Raw genomic sequence first — 23641 nt, forward strand, 5'->3', positions numbered from 1 at the left:
CAAAGTATGGCTGATATAAATATTACTATGTACAATTAACGTTCTCCATAGCCATCAACAACCATACTATTATTTTACATCAAAGCTAATTCAAATAGCCTGCTAATTACCATTCTCGTTCCAGCTATATACACTAGTAGCAGGAAACCACAGCTATTAACTTAATTACTTTTGATATTTAAGAGTTTTAAAAACTCCCCCAAACAAACAAACACCTATCCATTTGTATTTACCAGGCGTCATGAGCCTATTATAATCATAGCTACCACAGATTGGAAGGATTTACATGGCGTACTCTCTTTTAAGGGAAAGAAAACTGCAGTAGGTCTTTAACAAACGTGCCCAGGGACACTTACTTCCCATTCTCCAATCCTCTCATCCTCCCGTACCTACCAGCATCACCTCCATCTTGACCCGAGCTGGCTTCAGCCAATAAACTTGCGTTTACATTCCTATCACAATCTGGGCCTGAGAGTAGAGCACCGTCCAGATCTGAAAAGGAGATGTAGAGTCAACTGTGAGTTACAACCCCGCATAGCCATCACCCAAACCAGCAGCCCTTCCTGCAGCCGTTTCTGATGCAGACGACACAGAAAGGCCAGCCGCAGGGACTGAGTGTCTGCTGCGCACTGGGAGGCTGCGAAGCAGAAGACACGCGTTTCCACCACGAGAGTAAGTGGGCCCCAAACAGGAAGGCCGCGTACTGGCTCGGCGTGAGCTTGAGAGCCAGGTGAGCGAGAACTCCGGCTCCACCGGCTACCGGCTATGGGCGCGCGTCTCAGTTGCTTCGTGTGCCCCACCTGTATCCCAGATTTGATACGGAAGTGTCATTAGCTAATGCCAGCCACGTGTTACAATCATGCTGTGGAGCACCCAAAGGCAGCGGTCACTGCTAGTACTAGGGACACTAGATGTGTAAAACATTGTTGTTTCTGTATGAGTTCACAAGTGGGAAAGATCAACTAAAGCCACACTAGAAAAGGAAGACAGCAAAGAGGTTTATTCCTGAGTTCACCTTGGACCATGGAAGTGTGGGGAGGCAGCTTAAAACCAACGGGCACACGACGGAGATGAGTGCTGCTGGCACCAGTCTGCTGGCTGCCGTGTCATCTGTCCCCGCCGCACACTCTGTGTAGGGCACTGCCCTCACGCAGGCACTCACTCACGCTCCTGGATTACTCAGTCAGTCACTGAAACAGGTGCTTGGTCTCCTTGCTTCTAAACCGTGGTGCTCCCACTTCTACTCATTTCCCAACAACACTGCCGGAGAGAGCTTCCTAAAACATCAATCTTAAGTTGCTCCTTTACTTAAAATCTTCAATGGTTAACCACAGCCATTAAGAGAACCTTCAAACTCCTTAGCTTAGAATACAAGGTCCTAATATTCAGGTCGCTGCTTATGAATCTAGCATCACTTCACTGTACTATGTACTCTCTCAAATGAACTACACGTCTCTGAAGATGGTTTCACTAAAAAGACAATCTCTCCTCTGCCTCCCATTCAAGACTCACCTTTGGTATCACCATCCTATACTGCTCTGCGTTCCCAACACCCAAGGTGAAAACAGAAAACAAAACAAAACCCTCTTTATAGAAGTAGGTATTTACTAAAAAAAGAAACCCCAAAAGTACAGTGGGCAAATGCACTGCAGTCCGTCCTCCCATGGACTGCTCCCCAGTGCCTCCCGTGCATGGTTCTAAACCCCGATCAGCGACGGTCTGGTCCTCACACTCTACGTCCGAGGCCAGCAGGACCGCGCGGCACTGCATGACTGCGAGAAAGTAGTTCCTGTACAGGGATCTCAAGGGGCCAGACAGACCAGCGAGAGCCCTGCAGGCTCTAAGGAATCTGGCCTTGTTTCCCTAAGGGCAGTAAAAGGATTTAAACAGGGCATTAATCTCATTTCCATTTTAAAAAACTATTCCTGGTGGTGTATGAATTAAAGGAGGGCAGGAGGAAATGTAAGGAGACCAGTGAGAAAGGTATTTCAGGTGAGAACTGAGGAGGCCTTGACTTGGCTGAAAGGCAGTGGCAACCAGAGAAAAGCAGATGCATTTAAGAGTGTGTGAGGGAAGAGTTTGCTAGGGCTTGGGCACAGTGTGCCGGGTATTGGGGTGTGTGAGGGCACGGAGGGGTCTCGGCCTGTAACTAACAGCAGCCAGGAAAGCCTAGCGGAGGGCCAGCTGTGGTGGGAACAGGCTTAGGGACTTCATTATGCACATACTGAGTCACACGACCCTAAGAAGGTTTACTGATAGGTTTGGGGCGGGACGATGGATGGGCGCCGCGCGCCAGATACTTCTGCTGCGTGAGGCCCCAGCCAGCAGCAGCGTGGGAACTGGCTCCAAATGGGTGTAAATGATCAGGCCCCATCCCAGACCTGCTCAGTCAGACCCTTTGGGGGTGGCGCCCAGTGATCTGGTTTTCAGTAAGCCCTTTAGGTGATTCTGACGCTTACTAAAGATTGAGAGCTGTTTTATTATAAAAATGGGGAAAACACCAGGCAAAGAGCTATTAATAAGCGAAAAGCGCTTAGTTCTTTGCCTGGTATACAGCAAACATTCAAAATTTTAACTAATTTTTTTTTCATTTAAGCTTCTAAGTGGAGAAATTTAGTACCAAAGGCTATAGGTCTAGTGCTTGAGCAGATGGTAACAATGAGTTAGAATATACATGGTAAATAAAGCCACGGGAGCAAACAGATGAGACCATGAGGAAAAGACTATGACCAATATAGTGAGATTCCTACTAGCTAATAAGCTACAACAGGATATAAACAGACGATAAGGAAGAGAGTATTTCAAGAAGTCATGCCCTGGGACAGTGCTGTCCAGAAATCAGGATGAGGACCGAACGCACTGCTATCGTTCCACTCACTGCGCACCTAGGAGGTCCCCGCTGACCTCAGGGACCCTCGTGAGCAGAGAGCAGGAGTGGTGTGTGTTGTGAATGGAAGATGATGAATTGAGATACAGTACCGACAATGTGAGAAATTTGCTATAAAAGGGAAGAATGAGAAATAGAGTAAAAGTTATTTTTGGTTTTTAAACGGTTAAAGTGGGGTGGCCGGTTGGCTCAGTTGGTTAGACCGTAGTGCTCTTGACAACCACATTGCTGGTTCGATCCCCACATGGGCCACTGTGAACTACACCCTCCACAACTAGATTGAAGCAACTACTTGACTTGGAGCTGATGGGTCCTGGAAAAACACACTTAAATAAGTAAGTTTTTTTAAAAAAACCCTTTAAAAAAAAGGTTAAAGTAATAAACATGTAAATGCTGAAAGGAAGAAGTCACTAAGAAAGGGAGAAGTGAGAGATATTGAAGAAATGCCACACCAAAGAAATGATAGGTTTGTAAGATTCCTAGGCAGTCTGTCTGGATAACTCGAGAGAGAGCACAGTGAGTCCAGAGGGAAGTCTGCAGTGAAGGACACTGCAGTCCCCGGCTTTTGTTTTTTCTGGCATATAGGATATGAGCTGCCTGGAGGAATGGGACGAGTCAGGGGGATGAAGGACAAGGTCCTGGAGAGAAGGACAGCAGACAGCCTCCCACCTGTTCCTGGAGAGCAGACAGACTGCTTAGGCTCTAGTTCCCCGGTATTTATCACAGTGCATGGCAGGGAAAAGGCTTTGCAACAAATGCTGTTAAACGCTGGCTGAAATATTTTGCCCTTTGCAACCTGTATTGTTAGCTTAGTTTAAATGAATCGTTTTTGAAGAATAATTTCAGTTTTGTGGTGTGCAATGACACTAAAACACATCCATAAACTGAAAATAATTAACTAAAAGTCAGTGGCTTTGTTTTCCTGCAAAAAGTTACATATTTTTCGATAATCAAAAGTAAAATTCAAATCATACAAACAATTTTACTAGGTTTCTCAATATCTTTTAAAAAAAGTCATTCTAAAGTGTAGTCTGTTCAGAGGGCAAGTCTTAAGATTCTGCCAAGTGGGTTTGTAAATACAGGCTGTTTCTATTTATGTAACATTCTATAGTGATTTGTTGAAGGCTTTCCTCTGCTAGTTCTTAAAACAGACATTTCCTGTCTCCTAGCCTATCTCTAAATTTAATTTGTGATCTTTAATCCTTCCTGGACACTAAGTACAGAACACCTCACTCTAAAAACTTAATAAATGGCAAGTGTATTCTCCCAGTGCACAATATTTCCTCTCAAACCAAAATCATACCCGTTACAGATATTAGATTTCTTTTGAGAGGTACCAACTAGTTGGTTCTTGACATTGAAAACAAACCTCAAAATAGGTGAGCTCTTCCAGGTTGACAATAACCTTTCATAAACAGCATGCTTAACTCAGAAATCAACACATCATATCACGGCTGCACCTTATTTGAAACCAGCAAAACTACCTAGTAACTGTTTTTTATCAGTTTTATTGAGGTGAGTGGGACAGAAGCCAGGGAGCCAACCATTCACTTGATACAAGAATGAATTTTGCTTCACTCGGAAGCAAAAGCAGTAACTCCTAGTCACCATCTTTTCTCTAAAATTATAGGATTGAAAAATAAACTCTACCATACTTGCTTTTTTGGCAATCATGACCGTGCTATGAAAATCTTTCACTTTATTTAGCAAAAAGGGCTAAGATATCTCTACAAACAGACCTTTTTGAAGAGCTATTAAAACATTAGTTTCACAAGATAACAGCTCTTTCTGAACGTAGCAGGTATTGTGTGCTATGTAATACCATTCAAATGATCAGAGCTAAATGATAAGTCATTAATAATTTCTTCTATTTTCAAATGTCTTTCTCCCATAAACAGGTAATAGCAGACCCCCTCCCCAAAAGACACATCAGACATGGATTTTTATGCATCAGACAGTAGATCCTTTTGTAAATGCTATCTCATTCTAACTTTACTATATGAGAGTATTTATGTAAGTGTAAGAATAGTCTAATCCTCAGCTTTATGAGGAAGCTATGGTAAGCTAGAGGCAGAGTGTTACAGTATTTTATGAACTGTATCACACTGCCTCCGGATCTCAGCACCAAACCTGGGGGCCTGGCCCACAGCAGGCAATCGCAAAAAGGGGAGTTTGCAGTGCTGGAAGTGAACGTGCAGAAGTATACCCATCTTCAACTTAATTTCCCAGTGATACTTGATATACTTTTCTGCCACATGAACAAAAATAAATCCTACTTATACTCTGTGCTAAACCAGCACTCACTTTATTAACCTTCTCTTTATTTAATAAACCACCTCTAAAATCTTAAGGGAACCTAGATTTCAGCTATCATTGTTCTTCACAGTAATACACTTTGATCTATCTTTAAAGCAACCTCCTCCTTGGAATTCTTTTTTTTTTTTATATAATTCTGATTAACCATGTACTACTGCACTTTTAAAACATGACATCTTGTTCAGGGGTTGTAAAAACTTTAACAAGCAATGGAAAAAAATGTTTTAATAAACAGGTATAGATTATTTTCTCTTTATTCATTGTGGTCAAATTTTTTCCCCTTTCAGTGGACAGTAAACTCAGTTGCCAATTATATAAGCACCCTTGACAGTTCCTGTAGCAGCCTTGAGGCTCAACAGTTCCCTTCAACCCCACACTTGTGGACTCACAGTGACTACCCCATCCTAGATAGACTGCACTGTTCTGCTGTTTCCGCCATGACTGGGCCTTAAAGGTCTGCCCAGGTCCCTCACCGCTCCGATCCATGGACACGCTCCAGTTGGTGTGCCAAAAGCAAATAGAAACAGATCAAAACTCTAGTGAAAAACTCTCATGGTCTCAGAATCTGTAAAATGAAATTCACAATACATCACCATGTCAAAGAGAACCACAGCCTGGCCCTAACCTAGTCACCCAACCTCATTTCCCCTCTATTCCGTGACCCACTTATCCCACCTCCTGTCACCTTGCAGTCAGCGAATGCCCTCCTCCTTTCCCCGGCAAACTCCTACACAACACAAGAGCTCTCTGCCTGCCTTCTCGATGAAGCTTCCCCCACGCACCTCCGCCACATTCTTCCTTGAACATGTGTCACACACACTGCACTGGGCCCCACAGCCATCCTACTGTGAACAAGTGCCAGGTGAGGGACTCTTCTCAATCTAGACGTCAACAGCATCTGACATGTGGCTTAGTTTCTTGGGGTTTAACAATTTCTATCATCAAATTTCCTCTTCTATCATGATGTAGAAAGCTATTTGAGTCCCAGAAAAGTAGTATTTGGTTATAACATAACTTTCTGGAGAGTAAAGCTCTGAATGAAAACTTAAGACACTCTGGTCATCCCAGAATATTAAAGCTGTGTCAGAAGTCAAAAATTCTGTTTTACAAAACTCTCAGGGTTTGACACTTGGGGTTTAACAATAACTGAATGCCCTCAGCAAGGCAGAAATCACAGAAATGCTTTCCTAACTGACCCACACCAGGCTTCTGCCGCAGCCAGCGGCGGCCTGGCCACACAGACCTGTTTCCTTAGGGTTCTAACTTACAGGTAGGGAATCAGTCATCAGTACAGCCAGCTCTTGGGTCAAATAAGGCAGACAGGGAAGGAAAGGAACATAGTCAGAGCAAAAATGAAGGACAAGCAAAAAACAGATGCCAGAATATTCTAACTACCATATAGTTGCCCACGATCATCATAAGATTAAATAATGAAGATTCTTAGTATTAATATATTTTATAGCCCAATAACTCCTGATGGACATTTATATTATTAAATGAGCATCAGGCCTTTAAATGACCATTTAATATCTGTTTGTGAAAAAAAAATTGAAAAATGACTTAATATTATCATTTGTAGCTCATCCTTTATAACATACTCAACCAACAGGATGCCTGAAAGGTAGAACGGAACTCCTGGAATCTTCTAACATAAAAAAACTAACCCAGGATCCAGGCCCATAATCTGTTTTCTGAAACATTTGGGTTAGTAAGACGCAGAATGCAGAAATCTTCAAACTTACAAAAGTAATAACTACAACCCTCCTGCGGGGTCTAGAGCAGGATCCTGTAATCAAAACAGTATTTCTGCAACAAAACATATATATAGGTGTTCACATTTAAAGAAGTTAAGAATATAAAGAGTTGATTTTCCTGCTGAGTATCAGGCTTTGTTACTAAAATGATTAAGAAAAAGCTTTGCGTAGTTTTTACAGCTTTACCACTTTCCAGGTTCCATCCCATTAGAGACATCCTGCAGGATACACTCAGGCTAGTTAAGTGAAAGCACTGAGTCCAAAGCCCAAGCTCCATGGCTTTTAAACATATTTTAAATAGTTCATACCGTAAACATATATGGCATGGGCAAAATAACAGAAGTCTCAAATCAGATGGCCAATTTTCAATTATAAAAACGTTTCATAATTTTAAAAATTTAGAAAGCATTTCAAGATTCTGCAACATACAGAAGTCACGCCAAATATCAACTACGACTCAAAAACACAGTAGATAACTACTGAGTTTACTGTAATTAGAAGTAATAATTCATTATTTCAAATATGTACCTCATTAGGATATCATAAAGATATTTAGTTCGAGCACTTTTCTCAGATTTGTTTACTAAATACTCCAATTATATGCTTTTTCGCCAAAAGGAAATTGTAAAAATTGAAAATGTAAAGCTTAAACCTGGTTTCAACTCTACTTGAAAGGATTAATAAAAATTTCCAAATGCTATAAAGCTGTTTTCCCATCAGAAGTATAGATGAAAAAAAGGAACTTATAGATTAACTCTGTATTCTTTGATCAGGTAAAACCACATTGCACCTGAATATTTGTACGGCACTAAGAAAAAATTCAATCATCAGTACAGAATTATATCAGCTCTTATTAAAGATAAAAATCAATTATATAATCTACTGCTGCATTTACTAGAGAATGCTTTTGAGGAAATTGTCCATTATACTATTTGGTGTCAACGATACAAAACCACACAGGAATTCCTCCATTCAGAACTCAGTACCAGAAAAGTCTGTCATCCTGCAGAACTGGTATATTTCCTCCTTTTGAAAGAAGCTGCTTAGACTACATGACATGTTAGAAAAGACAGAACTATAGAGACATAAAAACACCAGTAGCTGTCAGGAGACTGAGGACAGGGAGGGAGGGAAGGACTAGGTGCAACAGGGACTCTCAGCACAGTGAAATTATTCTCTGATACTGTAATAGCAGATACATGACGTTATGTGTTTGTCAAAACCCAGACCTGTACAACACAAAGAGCTTAAGTAAACTAAAGTGGGCAACATATTATAATAATTTATCAATACTGGTACATTAAATGTACCACACTAACAAAAGATATTAATAAGGAAAACTGAGGTGGGGGAGGGGTGATGTAACAACAAAACTGTTTTTTTTAAAGTTTGTTAAAAAAAAAAATAGGGAAAACTGGGTGCAGGGGAGGGGAGGCATATAGGAACTCTATGTTCTGCCCAATTTTTCTGTAAATCTAAAACTATTCTAAAAATATAGTAATAAAGAAAAAAGCTGTTGCTTAGTACGTACCTCATTTTATTGCACTTAGATTTTTTTTTTTTGAATTGCATGACAGGTATTGCATGTTTTTTGTTTTTTTACAAAAGGAAGGCAAGACCCTCCACCACCAAAAAGATTACGACTTGCTTTTTTGAGGTGCTCTGGAACCTAACCCACAATATCTCCCAAGTATGCCTGTATCTTAGAGCCAATTAGAAGCTTAATTAGGGCACCCATGTTAACACCCTTGACTAGCATAATGAACTTAAATTTTATTTGCTTTGCTAATTTGTTTCTTGTTGGTCATTTCAAAATCTTAGTTCAAAATGAGGCATGTATGCATACACAAAATGTACATATACGTGTAGATTACAGTTGTTTATAATGCATACAACTTGCTAGTGTGACGGGTATAAATATAAAATCTAGATTCAGAAAAACATGTTCCATGAGCCCAGAGCATCAAAAGACCAAAAATGGGATTCACATCTGATTTTGTGCTGATTAAAAGTGACAACTTATGAATACACTTTGAAAAAAATTAGGCATAAATTATTCCTATAATTTAATTTCTAGCCTTACGTTTATCTACTTTGTTTGCCTGAAATTTGTTTTCTGGTTGTGAATCAACAAGACAAGGATTTGAAATTTTTACATCATCAGAGCAACTGATACCTTTTTTCCTATATTACCCAGAATTTAGTTTTTCCTGGTTTTAATTATCCTATAAACTCCAATAAAACAGTAAGAAGGACAGAAGTTTTTAAGCTTTCTTGAGTTTTACTTTCAAGTATCCTCATCCATCAAAAATGATTCAAAGCGAATCCCAGTAGTGAGTCAAATAACAGATGATAGTTTAAGATTAAATAGCATCTGAATAAAATCCCTGCTATTTATGAGTAATCTTATCTCAATATCTTACATTTCTTTGAGGCATCCAAACAGCAGCTTCAACATTATGTAGCAAAAAGACAGCATTATTCAGAACTGTGGTTTACAAACTGTAGGCTTAAGACCCGGGGAAGTCAGTTTCTACAAGAGACCCACAAGTCCAAGCACTGCTTGGAGACTGAGTGAAACTCAAGTGGACTATCCAGACGTATAGGTACAGAACTTTGAGCTCATTTAAAAGCATTTATTTCACTGAGTTTTCACTATTTCCTCAATAAATGGAAATTAAAATGATGTGGGGTTTATTAAAATGTTTGAAGTTTTAAAAGGGACTAGTTTTTTAAAAGGCTGGGTCTACTAGTTTATTAATTCCAAGGTCTTAATGTGAGACAGTCTTAATAAAACATACAACCTGCCTCTATTATTTACTAGCTGAATGACCTTGAGAAAGGCCTTACCCTTGGTGAACACTGACCCACTGTATTCTGTATTGGTCACAACTTGCTTGGAGAGCTGTAGTCTATTCTGTCTACCAAAATTTCAAGGTGAAACAAGCCATGTCTGTGACTGGAAAAATTCACAAGGCAGGAGGAATAGCACGTAGCCTAGAAGGAGACTTGAGGGAAATGTTTTAAATGTCTAATACCTGAAGGGTTACCAGGCAGATTCGAGCGATTGGAATTAACGGCAGAATTAGGAAGTTAAAGAGAAGTAAATTTTGGCTCAATGTAAAATAACTTCCTATAATCAGTCATCCTATACTGGAACAGGCTGCCTTAAAAAGGATCCTTTCTAAGTATTTAAACAAAAGGTCAAGATGAACTTATAAAAGCATTTATGTAGAATTTGGTTTTAAGTAACCTCAGCAGTCTCCCAACTTTAAGGGGGGTTAAGATGACTGTGACAGTTGCTGTGCTTGCTTTTATAGTTGTCATTTAATTTGCATAATAATCCTATTATACCATGTTTTAAAGAGGCAGAAACTGAGGGCAAGTGTTAATTTAATTTGATGGTAGTCGCATAGTGGGTACGTGGAAGACCTCATTTCCAAATCCTGACTCTTTCTGGGTTCTTTCCTTGATATCTAAGTGGATCTCAACCTTGGGTCACAGTATAATTACCTGTAGGCTTATAAAAATCCCACCAAACTAGCCACATCCCAGACCAATTAAATGGGAATCCCTAATGGAGAGACCCAAACATCAGGGTCCGTGAAGGTCCCACGTGATGCCAACACCCACTGCTGCACGAGGAGGGTTAGGTTTCTCGGCACACGTCCCCATTCACTTGTTTACACACTGTCAATGACGGCTTTCAGGCTACAACGGCAGAGTTAAGTAACTGACCTTATGACCACCAAAGCCAAAAATACTTACTACTGTTTGGCCCTTTATAGTAAAAATTTGCCAACCCCTGGCTCTATATCACATTATGTCCTAACCATAAAAGACCATTTTCTACCACTAAATGAAGTTTTATTTAGAGGCACTAAAAACTTCTGAAAAACGGCTGGAATGTAGCACACGTTACTGACAACCGAATTGGTGAGTTAAGCAATGTCCATTGGGTACCAAAGCGATACCAATGACGTGATAATGACCGTTTAGAGATGTGAGAGAGAGACTGAGCGCGTATCAGACTATCACAAACCAATGTATGCTAGACCTAGTCCATGGATACAATCTTAACCTTCGCTAGGGGTGCTTGCTAAAATAATCACCAGTGATGGTATTTTCTACAAGTATGCATTGTGGGTCAATATTAGTGCTTGCCTTTTCTCTGAATCCCTCAGTTTTACGTGGGGTTACTTTTAAGAAGGGACTACCTCTAATTAGTTTGCCAATCAGCTACTATCTGAAAACTCTGCTTATTCCTTAAATTGTGTGTGTACATACATGTATTTCAAAAAACACTATAGGGTTCCCACCATGCTATTAACAGTTAATCCATGCAGCAGAAAAAAACAATGTCACTCGAAATTTTGAGAATCGCTTCAAAGTCTTCTATATTAAAAATTAAGCCAAAGTAAGTGTGGACAACAATGTGGAAGCTAAAATTGACATTTTTATGTAAACGTTTTCTAGTCTTTGATTTTTAATAAACTTTAGAAACCAAAGGGAAAAAAAAAAGAAGCCCAAATAAGGCACTGCTAAGAAAAATCTACCCTTAATACTTTAAAGAAACTGCCTCTAGGGTTTTATTGCTAAAGACTTATCTTGATAAGTATGAGGGAAAAGAGCAGTAAACAGTGTACATTATACATGAATGTTGATTTTTTTTATTTATTTATCGGGGTGACAATTGTTAGTAAAATTACATAGATTTCAGGTGTACAATTCTGTATTACATCATCTATAAATCCCATTGTGTGTTCACCACCCAGAGTCTGTTCTCCTTCTATCACCATATATTTGATCCCGCGTGTTGATTTTCAAGTAAGTAAAATTTCTACCAATGAAAACTAAACCAAAACCTAAAGAGCTAAAGGAACCATCTCACAGGATTACTATGGCATTTTGCCCTTTTCCCAGGGGGAAAAGGAAATAAAAACAGTAATTCTTTTTAACAGAAAGTACTCCATCCCCAGATGATCACCATCATGGAAATCAGACACTGAACGGTACAGAGCTTTGAGGCAAAACAAGCATTAAATCACATATGCGAGTGGTGGACAAGTCTGGGGTCTGCATGGGAAAACCTCAGACCCACTGGACTGCTGCTTCAAAAGAAGTTAAGTCAGACACAGGCAATTCAAGTTAAAGTCAAGTCTATTTACATTCTCCAAAAACCCCTCATCTCATTTTTTAAAAACCCACACTACAAATGAGGTATGCTAAGATTCTCGCGTATATTCCTTTGGGGATACCCTGAAGAGTAAGGTCTCAGAGGCCTCTCTCTAAACTAATGCAAATGAGAATGAAAATAAGGTGATAGTAAGACAAACTTAAAATATTCCAGCTTCTGTAACATTTATGGTGAGAACAGTAGCCCTAAACATTAGAATAATCCCATTACCATTTGCAAAATTCTATGAAACACTTGCAAATGTTTAATTCACTAAAAAAATTGAGTAAAGGATATTAACTAGGTCTCCAAAGTGTTCTGAAATGACAAACTATTTATTACAACCCAAGATTTTTTATCTTTCCCAGCACTGGGTGCAAAAAAGGTGAGCAGAGTCCAAAGATCAGGAAAGTCAAGGAACTACACACGCAGTGGAGCCCACATGACACAATAATACAGGCAAAGGCCTGATGATTAACCCAGCCTGTGAGAAACCCACATATTCACGCCTCGAGAAAGAAACTTAAGATACAAAAATTATGAGCTTCAGTAATTTTCCCGCACCTCCTATTGTAAGCATTCAAATTTAGTATTACTTATGTGTATTACTTTTATAATGAAAAAAACTAACTTTAAAAGTAGACTGCAAAATTAAATCCAACCAGAATTAGAATGAAAATGGAAATACCTTTGTATATACACTATTTACCTGGTTCTTCCTTAATGAAGGACAGATCTTCTTCTGGATAGGCAGCAGGTGGTTGCATCACTGAGCAATCTTCTAAATTTGCTTCATTATTAGGTGGTATATTATAAATAAATCTCTTTGTAGTTTGGTTTTTCCTCCTTGTTTTGCCAGTTTCTTGAATTCCCTGGGAGCCCATATTATTCCAAATAAACACTTTTGTTTGACCTTGAGATTCATTTTCAGCCAATTCAGGTGAACCATCCTGGACCCAACTACTGTCATTCATTTGGTAGTTTTCTATTTGGCCCTCGTCGACATTACAACCATCATTTTCAATTTTTACATTACTTGCCAAATTGGTAAGATTCCGTGTTGCCCAAAAACTGGCAATTTTTTGATCCCGTGATGAAGACAGCCCATCTCTATTAACTGGTTTTCTATTATTATAGTCCACAACTACAGACTCTGGAGCTTCGGATTTAATGCTTATATTTAAGGCATCTTTAATGAAATTTCGGCAAGTTTGAACAACTTCACTCATCTGAAGATAGCTGGCCACTGTCATCACTTCAATGGCATTTTGGCTTGTGAGCACCAGGTTACCAGAATACAGGAAGTCCAAGATGACTGAAAAACCTTGAACTGCAGCAATATCTAAATGGGTAGTATTGTTTTGGTTAGGGCTTTCTTTGTTTGAAAAGCAATATAAAGTCTTAAAGAAACGGCTGCCTGCAACCAGGATGTTCTTATGAGCTTTAAAGATTTTTCCGCTCACCACAATGCTGACATCACAAAGAATACCTTTCTTTCTCTGTTCATTTAGTTGTCGAAGAAGTTGATAGCAATAAGAGTTCTCATTTGGCCTACTATTAAAGTCACAGTACCCCTCTTCTGATGGTATTTCTGATTCCTGTAATTGGATGGAAAACATTAATATTAAATTTTATTTTTTAAAGCCCTCAAAGTATAAGAAAAACAAATATTACCATCATCAATTAACTTTTTAAAAAGCACTAATCATATAGTTGTCCTTCGGTATCCTCGGGGCTGGGCTCCAGGGCCCCTGTGGATCCCAACATCCCCGGATGCTCAAGTCCCTTCCGTAAAATGGGGGAGGAGTGTCTGCCTGTCACCTACGCACATCCTTCCATGGACTTTAAATCATCTCTAGATCACTCATAATCTCTAACACCGCGTGAAGGCTCGGTACATAGAACAATGCCAAGAGTCTGTACGTGTTCAGTAGGGACCCAACCACCGGAGGCCTAACCACACTGCATGTCGGCAACAATGTAACTGTTTTCGAATAACTTTTTTTCGAATATTTTCAATCTGCAGTTGTTTGAATCCGTGGATGCAGAACCTGCGGAGGCAGAGAGCCAACTGTATACTAATGTCAGTAATCATTACGAAGTGTGCAGTCTCAAATACTGAAGAGAAAAGGAGTGAACAGCTCAGTGCAAATCATTGCTATTACTGTAAGGAAAATCAAACCCATCTGAAGGAGGATCAGTGGGATTTAATTTACAGAGTAACATGTAGCATGCTATGCTTTTGAAGTATAAACTGGGCCGGCCAAATGGTTAGAGCGCTGTACTCCTAACGCCAAGGCCGCCGGTTCGATTCCCACATGGGCCGGTGAGCTGCGCCCTCTACAGCTAAGATTTAGGCAACAGCTCTTCCTGGAGCTGAGCTGCCTGAGCAGCTGGAGGTCAGCGTGCGCAGCCGTGGGCTACCATGTGCTGCCCTGGGCTACCGTGTCCGGCAGCGGGTGAGAGCCTACGACTGGGGAGCGCAAGGCTCATCATACCAGCACGGGCCAGGGAGCTGCGTCCTACACAACTAGACTGAGAAACAATGGCTTGAACTGGAGTGGGGGTTGGGGGAAGGCCGAAGAAGCGGGGGGGAAGGAAATATAAACTAAGGACCTGAATTAAGACTAAAGTTTTAAAAATCCGGCAGCACATCATGAAGTGTTTATAGAAGCAGCGAATTAGCATTTATACTTCAAGAACTACTTAAAGTTTATACATCCAGCAGGCCAACACCTGAAGGAGGAGGTGGTTATGTCTAACTGTAGCAGTCATCTTAGGCTATGGTCACTGTGTTCTGAATTTTCTGGGCCAGTCCCAATTTCTGAGAGTCTCTGCCATTATCAGACCAAATGTCCTAAATTTTAAAAATAACTCAGACAAAAGCCTATCCACCAAAATATTTGCCCCTTCTATTTTAACACAAACTATACAAATCAAGCACAACTACCCAACCGCTGTTTTTTCTCATTATTATTGTACAAGAACAGTAATGTCCCATGCTTTTACAAGCGACACTAGCAATTTCTTTTTCACTACTGATTAGAGCACTGAACTGGTAGCACCTATTAAACATACCCTTCATAATGAAGGGTTTGCAAATCAAGAGACTACGTACTCTCCAAGGGGAGTATTTCTTGAGGATGTGGGTGAAACAGAGCTAAATAAGCACATAGCACTAAAATAAATGGCCAAATATTATTTGATGAACCAAGTAAATTAAGAAATTCTTATTACTAAAGACAAACTCAAAAGTGGGTCCGTAAGAACTCAAGTATGGGTCTATTTGGTTCCTTCTTTAACATTCCATGATAACATGAGATCTCACTGATAAGTAAAATACACTGTTGAAAAGGTTTAAATATTTCCAGAACTGGTCTTTTCAAATGTTGGAAAACTTTTTCTATTTCCCTTCCCAAAAAGGAAAACACAGCTTAGCCCAGACATTAGTCGAAACTGGCTAAGCAAGGACATTTTAAGGAAATGGACAGATTTCAAAAATAAGACAATTTGTTACACCGGAGATTCTATAAAAATGAAAAGCCTTCAAGTGTTCTATTTGTGATGATGCCCATAAGTAAAATTTTAATTTTAGATCTGGAAAAGAATCTTAGAATTCTTTTCCATGTAGTTAAAATCCTCGTAACATATTCAAATTTATTTCGAGATGCTAAAAAATAGTAAATATTTCACTTTACAGAGGAAAAAGCTGCTAAAAGCTTGAAAAATCCTGTCTTTACTCATTTATTTAATAAGCATTAAGTGAATGTCTAGTTTAGATACATTCTACACTGGACCCAAAATGAGTACGTATAGTTCCCATTTGACGTTTTCACTAGTGGGCAGGACTCCTGAGGTACTGAAGAATATACCAAGGGTGTTATGCGAGCAGACAAGAAATGCATCAAATCCATGTGTGTGTGTGCGTGCGTGCGTGTGTGTGTGTGTGTGTGTGTTGTTTTTTCCGGAGCAGGGGAATGATTTTTAGAGGAAAGATCTGATCAGGGCCTTAAAGGATGCAAGAGGGGCAATGAAGGAGGCCCCTCATTCTAAGAGAACAAGAGAGCATGAGAAAAAGAACCCAGATGGTCTGCAGTATCCTCACAACTGCAGCTTTATGAAAGAACTTCAAGGTGATCCAAAACAAGCCCAAGATATGCAAATATGCACTTATGAACATTCTGAGGGAGTGTCTGTAGCTTTCATCAGATGATCAAAGGAGACTGGAATCCCCGACAAGATAAGTACTGCTATAGGTGCCTCACAGGGCTCCAGAAGCAGTGATCTGATTGGATTGGCAGATAGAAGAGATGACTGTGGCAGCCAAGTGGAGGATTACTACTGGGGGATGAAGACTGGAGATACTGTGACGAGGGGAGCTACTGTTAATAATGCAACATACTTGCAAGAAACAAGGACCTTAAGGAGGGAAGACATAATGGTAATAGGGGGAGAAGTGGTGAGGCAGAGTCTGGAAAAACATCTGGAAGGAAGATCAGAACCTGAGTGATTAACTAGATTGTGGAGGCAGGAGAAAAGAATCACAGGGTCTTCAGCATTCAAGCTTGGAGAGCTAGATAATGCCACCAACTTAGAGAGAAATCTAGACCACCCCCCAGTCTCACCCCCTTCTGAGCGAGAGTGGGAGAGAGAACCAGTCGCAAACTGAGCTCATCTGTAATCAATCCATAAATAAGAAAATGCTATTTTGCTACAAATCAACAAGTAATTAGTATTGACTTCCCTACCCAGAATTATAGTCCTCTTTCAAGAAATGACTGCATACCAAACACAATGAATGTCAGAACCTATGTAAGTATCATTCTACAAAATGGTTATTTAATGGGCCACAGGTTTAACTTTAATATTTCTCCTTCTTAGCGAAAGGTTTTCAGACTTCCTAAATTATTAAAACCAACAAACCTTTGCACCTTATTTTTGCCAAATGCAAAGAAGGCTGGTAGACCTGTTTCACCTTTGCTTTGGTTGCTGACCTCACATATTCCAATTAGTAATTTCAATCAGATCATCGATCTGAATTCAGTATTTACCTTCTGGAAAGGTTAACTAAATTGATAACAATAATACATCTAAGTGCATGTTTTAGGGTTAGTAAACTGGCACGAGTTGACAGAATGTGTGATTTAAGCTATGAATAGTTCACACGTGCATAGAAAGTGATCTGAACCAAGATACAGTGGTAATCACTGTTAGTAAAGCAATTTTAAAGTACTCTAGGCCAAATGGTCAAATCCTGTATGAGCTAATTATTAAACGTGATTCTATGAAGATATAGTCAGCTGTTACTCTAAACAACTACATGCTGTCCCTTACATCTTACACTCACACACCCTTACAAAGAATACAGGGGTCTCTGAAATAGAAGGTTAAGAACAGATTCTAACCTTATTTACAGTCTCCCATGAGCAGTCAGCCAACATCATCTAATTCACAAAAGTATCAAACTTTTAAGTGGGTGCTATAATGTTTTGGTCATCACCGTAGAATTGATGAAAAAGGACTTTTCTTACTTACAGAAAGCGTAAGAAAGAAAGGCAACCCTTAGCGACATAGTAAGATTGGGCCAAACTCCTCTCGCAAACTGAATTCTTGCCTGTAGAACTCCAGAACTCTCACTTGAGTGTATTTAAGACAGGAGAAAGCTAGTAAGATACTTTTTGTGAAGCTGAGAAAAGCTGCATGTATAGTGAGAAAGTCTCAGACTGCGCAAAGAACTAGATGGCTCAAGTCTCTGAAGATATGAAAAGGAGAACCGGTTTGCTCTCTAGAATCAACAGTGATTCCACGAGATAAAGTGGCTTCAAAACTGACAACATTGGTAACACTGAGACATGAGGTAGCAGGCCACAGGAAAACATCGTTATTCTTATCTGTGAAGAAAATAAGCACGATGACAAAAATAATAGTTATCATTTACCAAGTGATTACGTGCTGGCATATATGCGTTGCATACCTGAGGAGACGAGGAGTTTTAACCCATTTGCCTGCCAAGCAAGCAGAGGATTAGAAGTCAGGGCCCCCTCACCTTAAGCCCAAGAATGCTCTTACAGGCTGTGCTATACTGCCTCCTACAGGTCATCAAAGACTGCAGGACAATGGGAAAAAGGACTGAACGCCGCCCACAGGAATCAGCCAGTTCTTGAACCTGTCACTCACATTAACAAAGAAGTGTATGTAGGTGGTACCTGCGGTCAACGTACACACAACAGCAAAACAACACCCCAAACTAAAGTTAGCCAGAATTAAAACAGAAATGATTAGCATCAATTCATACTGGAAACATCCAAAAACCCAATCAAGGAAACCCAATACAGATAGCCTTACAAACTAAATTGTATTATCCTCAGTCTAATGAGAGAACATCCTAAGAGAAAGATGGGCTGCAGATTATATCTATAAAAATGGAGTTTCAAGGGGGCAAAAGGAAGGGAAGGGATAATTTGGAGTTCAAGTTTATTAAAGGTTTTACCTAGGAATGAATTCCTTGATCCAGATACATGCCTAAGGGGAAGTTTACACTGTACTAAGTCTATCATAAGGTTATCCAACTAATTCCCCTTCCTCTGATTTCAGGTTCACTAAGCAGCTAATTATAATTTGCATTCTCATTCAGATTTGCCTACAGGGAGAGTCTATGCTGATAAGAGGAGTAACTGGTCCACTGTATATTAAGAAAATTCATTCTAATTGTCTTTTAAAATTTTTCTAAATAACCAACCTACCATTATTTCCCAAAGTACACTTTCATTTTCACAAGTCCCTGACCTCCACCATCTGACTAAATAACTTCAGAGATACGTTACTGTTACTTAACCCTTTCTAGCCTCAGACTCCTCTTCTGTAAAGTGAGAACAAAATCATTACTTTGCAGAGTAAGGTAAATGTGTTTGGCACACAGAAGACAAGGAAAGGTTAGTACTACTCACTCCATTGCCCAAGCTCACAAAACTAGTAATTGCAGAGAGCCGAGATCTGAACCCAGATTTACTCCAAATCCCATTCTTTTTCCATGACAGCATTCCATGTAGGCTCTCGTCTGGGATGTCACCAAGGACTCTAAGAGTCAGGACAATTTACTTAACCTTTCTAGGCCTTCTATCTTTAAGTGACCTTCCTACTAAGGGTTTAGGCAACTAAAATTTGTGCAGGAACTGTTGCCATTGTCCACAGGGAAAAAGAAACCTATGCTTTAAAGTTTAAACCTTAACTTCTGAGAAACTTCTGAGCGATGGGGTTATTGGATAGCGCCTAATTAACTCCAGTATAAGTATTCTGAACAGCCAGCTCACTCCAATAAACACAGGGGGACCAATATCTGAAAGTTGACTTTCTAAACCAATGACTGGCTAGAATACAAAAGAATGAATTCCATCCACCACCACAGGTTGTTTTAAAGGAGAACTGATCAACATCTGTTTGACTTGAAAAGGGATTATCAAACTGGTAGACTACTATCTCTAGAGTGGAAATATTAAAACAAGAACTAAGTACAGGTTACTTGTTTTGTAACCAAGGACTTATGATTTCAAGGAGTTTGGTAAATATGTTCTCTACCAGTCCAAATCAACTTACTGAAAAGTGGGGATTATATAAAAATCTCAGCACAGAAATCTGGGTAGAGGGACAACAAGTTAAGCAAAGCTACAATAATTTACGCAAAGCACGCCTTTGGTAAGAAGATTCAAGAAGTTTAAATGGAGATGAATTTAGTAAAATTCTTCCCAAGAGGACTGTTAAGCAAGTAGCTTCCACCACATTTACATACTGCTCTCATATTTCATATTATCCTGACCAGATATAAAGAATTTTCTCTGCTGGATGTTTTCCCGAAAGGAGTAGCGTCAAAGGTTAAGGAAATTGTTTAATTCATTCTTCAAAGAGTTGCCAGATTTGACTTCTACCAGCACGCTAAAGGACTATGAACATAAGGCAGCTTTTCAAAAATCACAGCTAGTAAAATTTCTGACCGCAAAGTTAACCTTTTCGAGTTAAAACCTTCAACCTTTATTAAACGTTCTTTTTGATTCAATCTGATGGGCAAAGAAATTTGAATCATTAAAAAAAAAATCAGATTAGTAAACTGTCATTCCCTCCCGCTACCCCCAACACACAGAACTTTTGAAAAGTTGTTCCCGAGCTGCCTAACCTCCCACGCACAGATCGCCCGCACCTCCCAACTGGAACGCAGCGTTCCCCCAGGACAGAGGCTTTTTCAGCGGACAAACCTTCCCCTAAAGGATCTGAAAAAGCGGGCGCAGGGTCTACGGTACCTGGGCGTTGGCTTCGTGGAGTTTGTGCTCGGTAGAGACGTGGTGCCTCAGGAGCAGGGTTTTCTTGTAGTTGCGCGTCCCTCGCGAAAGCTCGTCGTGCCCCACTGGAGGAAGGTCCCCGCTTCCCCCGTCCTCCGGGGTCTTCTGGCACCAGCCGCACGACATGAGCCCCGTGTCCTGGGAATACCGCAGCCAGGGGAAGTCCTTGAGCCAGGCGGTCTGGAAGGAGCACTGGAGCTTCTGCATCAGGGACTTGGGCCGCGCGAGCGGGAAGTGCTGGACAGTCTCGCCCTCGCCAGCGCCCGCGCCGCTGCCCTCCGCCTCGTCCCCGCCATCGCCGCCCGACCGCCTGCTGCTGCTGCAGCTGCCGCCTTCCGCCCCGCTGCCGTCGCCCGGGCTCGCTCCCTCCTCCTCGTCCTCGGTGCTGTCGCTCAGGGACGCGCCGTCCGGCAGCAACTCCTTCCCCTCCAGCGCGTCCAGCTCCAGCTCCACCGCCGCCGGCGCTCGCCCATTGAAATGCCTCAGGGGCCACGCCGGGGTGTCGGGCCGGCCGCGGCTGCTGCCATTGTTGCCGAGACCCCCGCCGCCGCCGCCGCCGCGGAAGGCCAGAGTCCGACGGTTCCTCTCGGCGAGCAGGGGGCCCCCCACGCCGCCGCCGCCCAGCGAGGTGGGGCCGCCCGCGTCCGGGGGGAGCAGCGATTCCTTGGCGTCCTCGGCGGCGGCCGCCCCGGCGGAGGCCTCCGGGTCCTGGGGCTCCAGGCCCTCCGATTCCACTTCCTCGTCGGCCCCCCGCCCATTGAGCTGCTGGGGCGCCGGCGGCGGGGGCTGTCGCGCCGGGGGCTGCGGAGGCCAAGCCGAGGCCTCCCCGCCGGCGTTATTGTTCGCGGAGCCGCCGCCGGCCGTGGCCAGCCCGCCGCCTCGGAACGCCAGCGTCCTGCGGTTCATCTCACTGAACGACATGGCGCGCGCCGCCGCCCGCTGCCCCGGCTCGCGCCCGCCTCGGGCCGCGTCCCGCGCGCTCCCCGCGCTCCGGTCTCGCGGGGCTCGGCCTCGCCCTCCCGCCCGGCCGCCCGGCTCGCGCTCGCTCCCGGGGCCGCCTCTCGCGTCCGCCGCCGCCCGCCGGGCCGCCGCCTCCGGCCGCCTCCGCGTCCTCCACCCCCGCCCCGCAGCGCTCCGGGCAGCGTCCCGCGCGGAGAAGGGGGCGGGCGGCGGGGCGGCGAGGAGCGAGCCGGGCGCGTGCGGCCTTCGAAGTTGAGGCGGAGTGCGGGAGCCCCTCGCCGCCCCTCCGGAGCGCCGCGCGCACACACCGACCCTCCGCGCCGATCTCCTCCCGCGGGCGCGCCGCCGAGTCCCGCCGCCGCCGCCGGCTCCCGAGGCGCTGAGGGCGTGCGGCGCGTTAAACTGCCGGGCTCCGCCACATAACGCCCGACAATAAAGCCGGCGGAGCGTTTCCGTCCGACCAGGCCCTGGCGGAGGTCGAATGGCAAATGAACAACGGACCGTGCGCCCACAATGCACCGGGGTAGCAGTAACCGCTGGAGGGGGAAAGGGTGGGGGCCGGGCGGGGAGGGGGCTGGGCTTGGGGCTGGGCCGGCTGGGGTGGGGGCGCCCGGGGACCGGGAAGGGGGCCGGGCCGCGCCTCGGGGCCGGGGGGCGGGGGGGCGGCCGCGGGGGAGGAAGTGGGCCGGAGGCGGGGGACAAAAGGCCGGGCGGCGGGCTGGGGGTCTCGGGAGGGGCGGGCGTGCGCGGCCGGGGCCGGGCTCCGCGGCGGACAAACAGCTGGCCGGTGTCAGGGTCCGGCCGCCTCCGCGCTGCCCACGCGCACCTACCCGCGCCCGGGACGCGCATTTTCCTGCTCTCGCCACGAGTTCACCTGGGACTTGGGAAATAACTGTGCGGTGGGAGCTGCGCTCCAGCCGTGTCACTTGGTGGGGGCAGTGGCGGTGCCTGAGGAAGTGAACTTATTTTATTCTGTTCCCTCACAAAGGCTGGCCCGGCGCTGCCTTCCACGCGAGGCGGTTACCACCACGGACACCTCCGCGTCGGATGCATCGTGTGTGCCAGGCAGCACCTCAGACCCGAGGCGATCATCGGTTCACAGAAAACGCACCGCCCCGAGTGTCTTATTGCTGTGATGAAATGGAAATTTAAATAAAAGGTCGAACACGTGCGTTCACTGGGAAGTATTGACATGGGTGTTACATCACCGGCAGCCAATCAGACCGCGCCAGTGGTGTTTATACTTCTACAACCACCTTGTGAGTATTACAGTATGTCATAACGTTATAAATATTAGGCAGGGTTTTCCCCAGGAGCGGGGAGGAGTCTGCTGCTGCCGACGCCGTGTGGGACTCGGATCACTGTGCATTCAAAGACAAGAGTTAATTTTGAAGACTCCTTTTTTTAACTGTTTACATCGCGTACGGCCTCTAGAAGGATTAGAAGAACAGATTGAGCTGGAAATGAAACTCATAACCCTAGTCAACTTTTTCAGAGAAAGATTTTCCCATTTAGAGCCCTCGTACTTATTTTAAAATTTTTAATATGCTGCATTTAGCAAATTCTAGTGTTTAGACTCACTGTACTATTTTTAAATGTGAGATAAATCTGAAATTTCTTTCATTCAAACCTATTTCAGGTTTAAAAATGTTCTCGAACTATGGAGGGATGTTTTACTCTTTTAAGCAATATATTAAAAGTTTAATCACAAACGACATATAAAATACGTTCAAGATAATTATTGACTGGAAAAGGATATTTATATGGCAAGGTACATTTTTTATATTAACATACCATGTTCCCCCCAAAATAAGACCTAGCCGGACAGTCAACTCTAATGCATCTTTTGGAGCAAAAATTAATATAAGACCCAGTATTATATTATATTATACCCGGTCTTATATAAGACCCGGCCTTGTTTTCCTATGTATGGAAAAATAAGACCGGGTCTTATGTTAATTTTTGCTCCAAAAGACACATTAGAGCTGATTGTCCGGCTAGGTCTTATTTTCCGGGAAACACCGTATTAGAATGTGCATAGGAAAAATGAGGAGCACCCTTGGAATCTTTGCAATTACAGACTACCTAGCGTTAGGGGCTTAAATGGTCTACATTATATATTAATGCAAAGTTATATATTTTATACAGAGCATGTGTTGACACTTTTAGGCCCTCTAGTTTTATGATTCTGTTCTCTTAAGAAATTTCTATTTTAAAA

The 23641-nt window shown here is 42.8% G+C and overlaps 1 protein-coding gene and 1 long non-coding RNA gene across 3 annotated transcripts in view; one reads left to right on the forward strand and one right to left on the reverse strand.

Moving 5' to 3' along the window:
- ZBTB10 (zinc finger and BTB domain containing 10) overlaps window positions 1-21446 on the reverse strand; it is a 31095-nt gene extending 9649 nt beyond the window's left edge. Inside the window, exons 1-3 of the mRNA XM_019725465.2 lie at window positions 20425-21446; window positions 12843-13731; window positions 394-492 (exon numbers count right to left, since the gene is read on the reverse strand). Of these exons, the coding sequence (XP_019581024.2) occupies window positions 394-492; window positions 12843-13731; window positions 20425-21384 (1948 nt within the window). The 5' untranslated portion in view covers window positions 21385-21446. The remainder of the gene's footprint in view (window positions 1-393; window positions 493-12842; window positions 13732-20424) is intronic.
- Window positions 21447-21807: 361 nt separating this feature from the next.
- Window positions 21808-23641, forward strand: part of LOC109444232 (uncharacterized) — a 104619-nt gene continuing 102785 nt past the window's right edge. For both annotated transcript variants that reach the window (XR_012491912.1, XR_012491911.1), the window contains exons 1-2: window positions 21808-21946; window positions 22412-22682. This is a non-coding gene — a long non-coding RNA (uncharacterized LOC109444232). The remainder of the gene's footprint in view (window positions 21947-22411; window positions 22683-23641) is intronic.

The sequence above is a fragment of the Rhinolophus sinicus genome, linkage group LG14 (genome assembly GCF_036562045.2).
Source record: "Rhinolophus sinicus isolate RSC01 linkage group LG14, ASM3656204v1, whole genome shotgun sequence".
Classification (NCBI taxonomy): domain Eukaryota; kingdom Metazoa; phylum Chordata; class Mammalia; order Chiroptera; family Rhinolophidae; genus Rhinolophus; species Rhinolophus sinicus.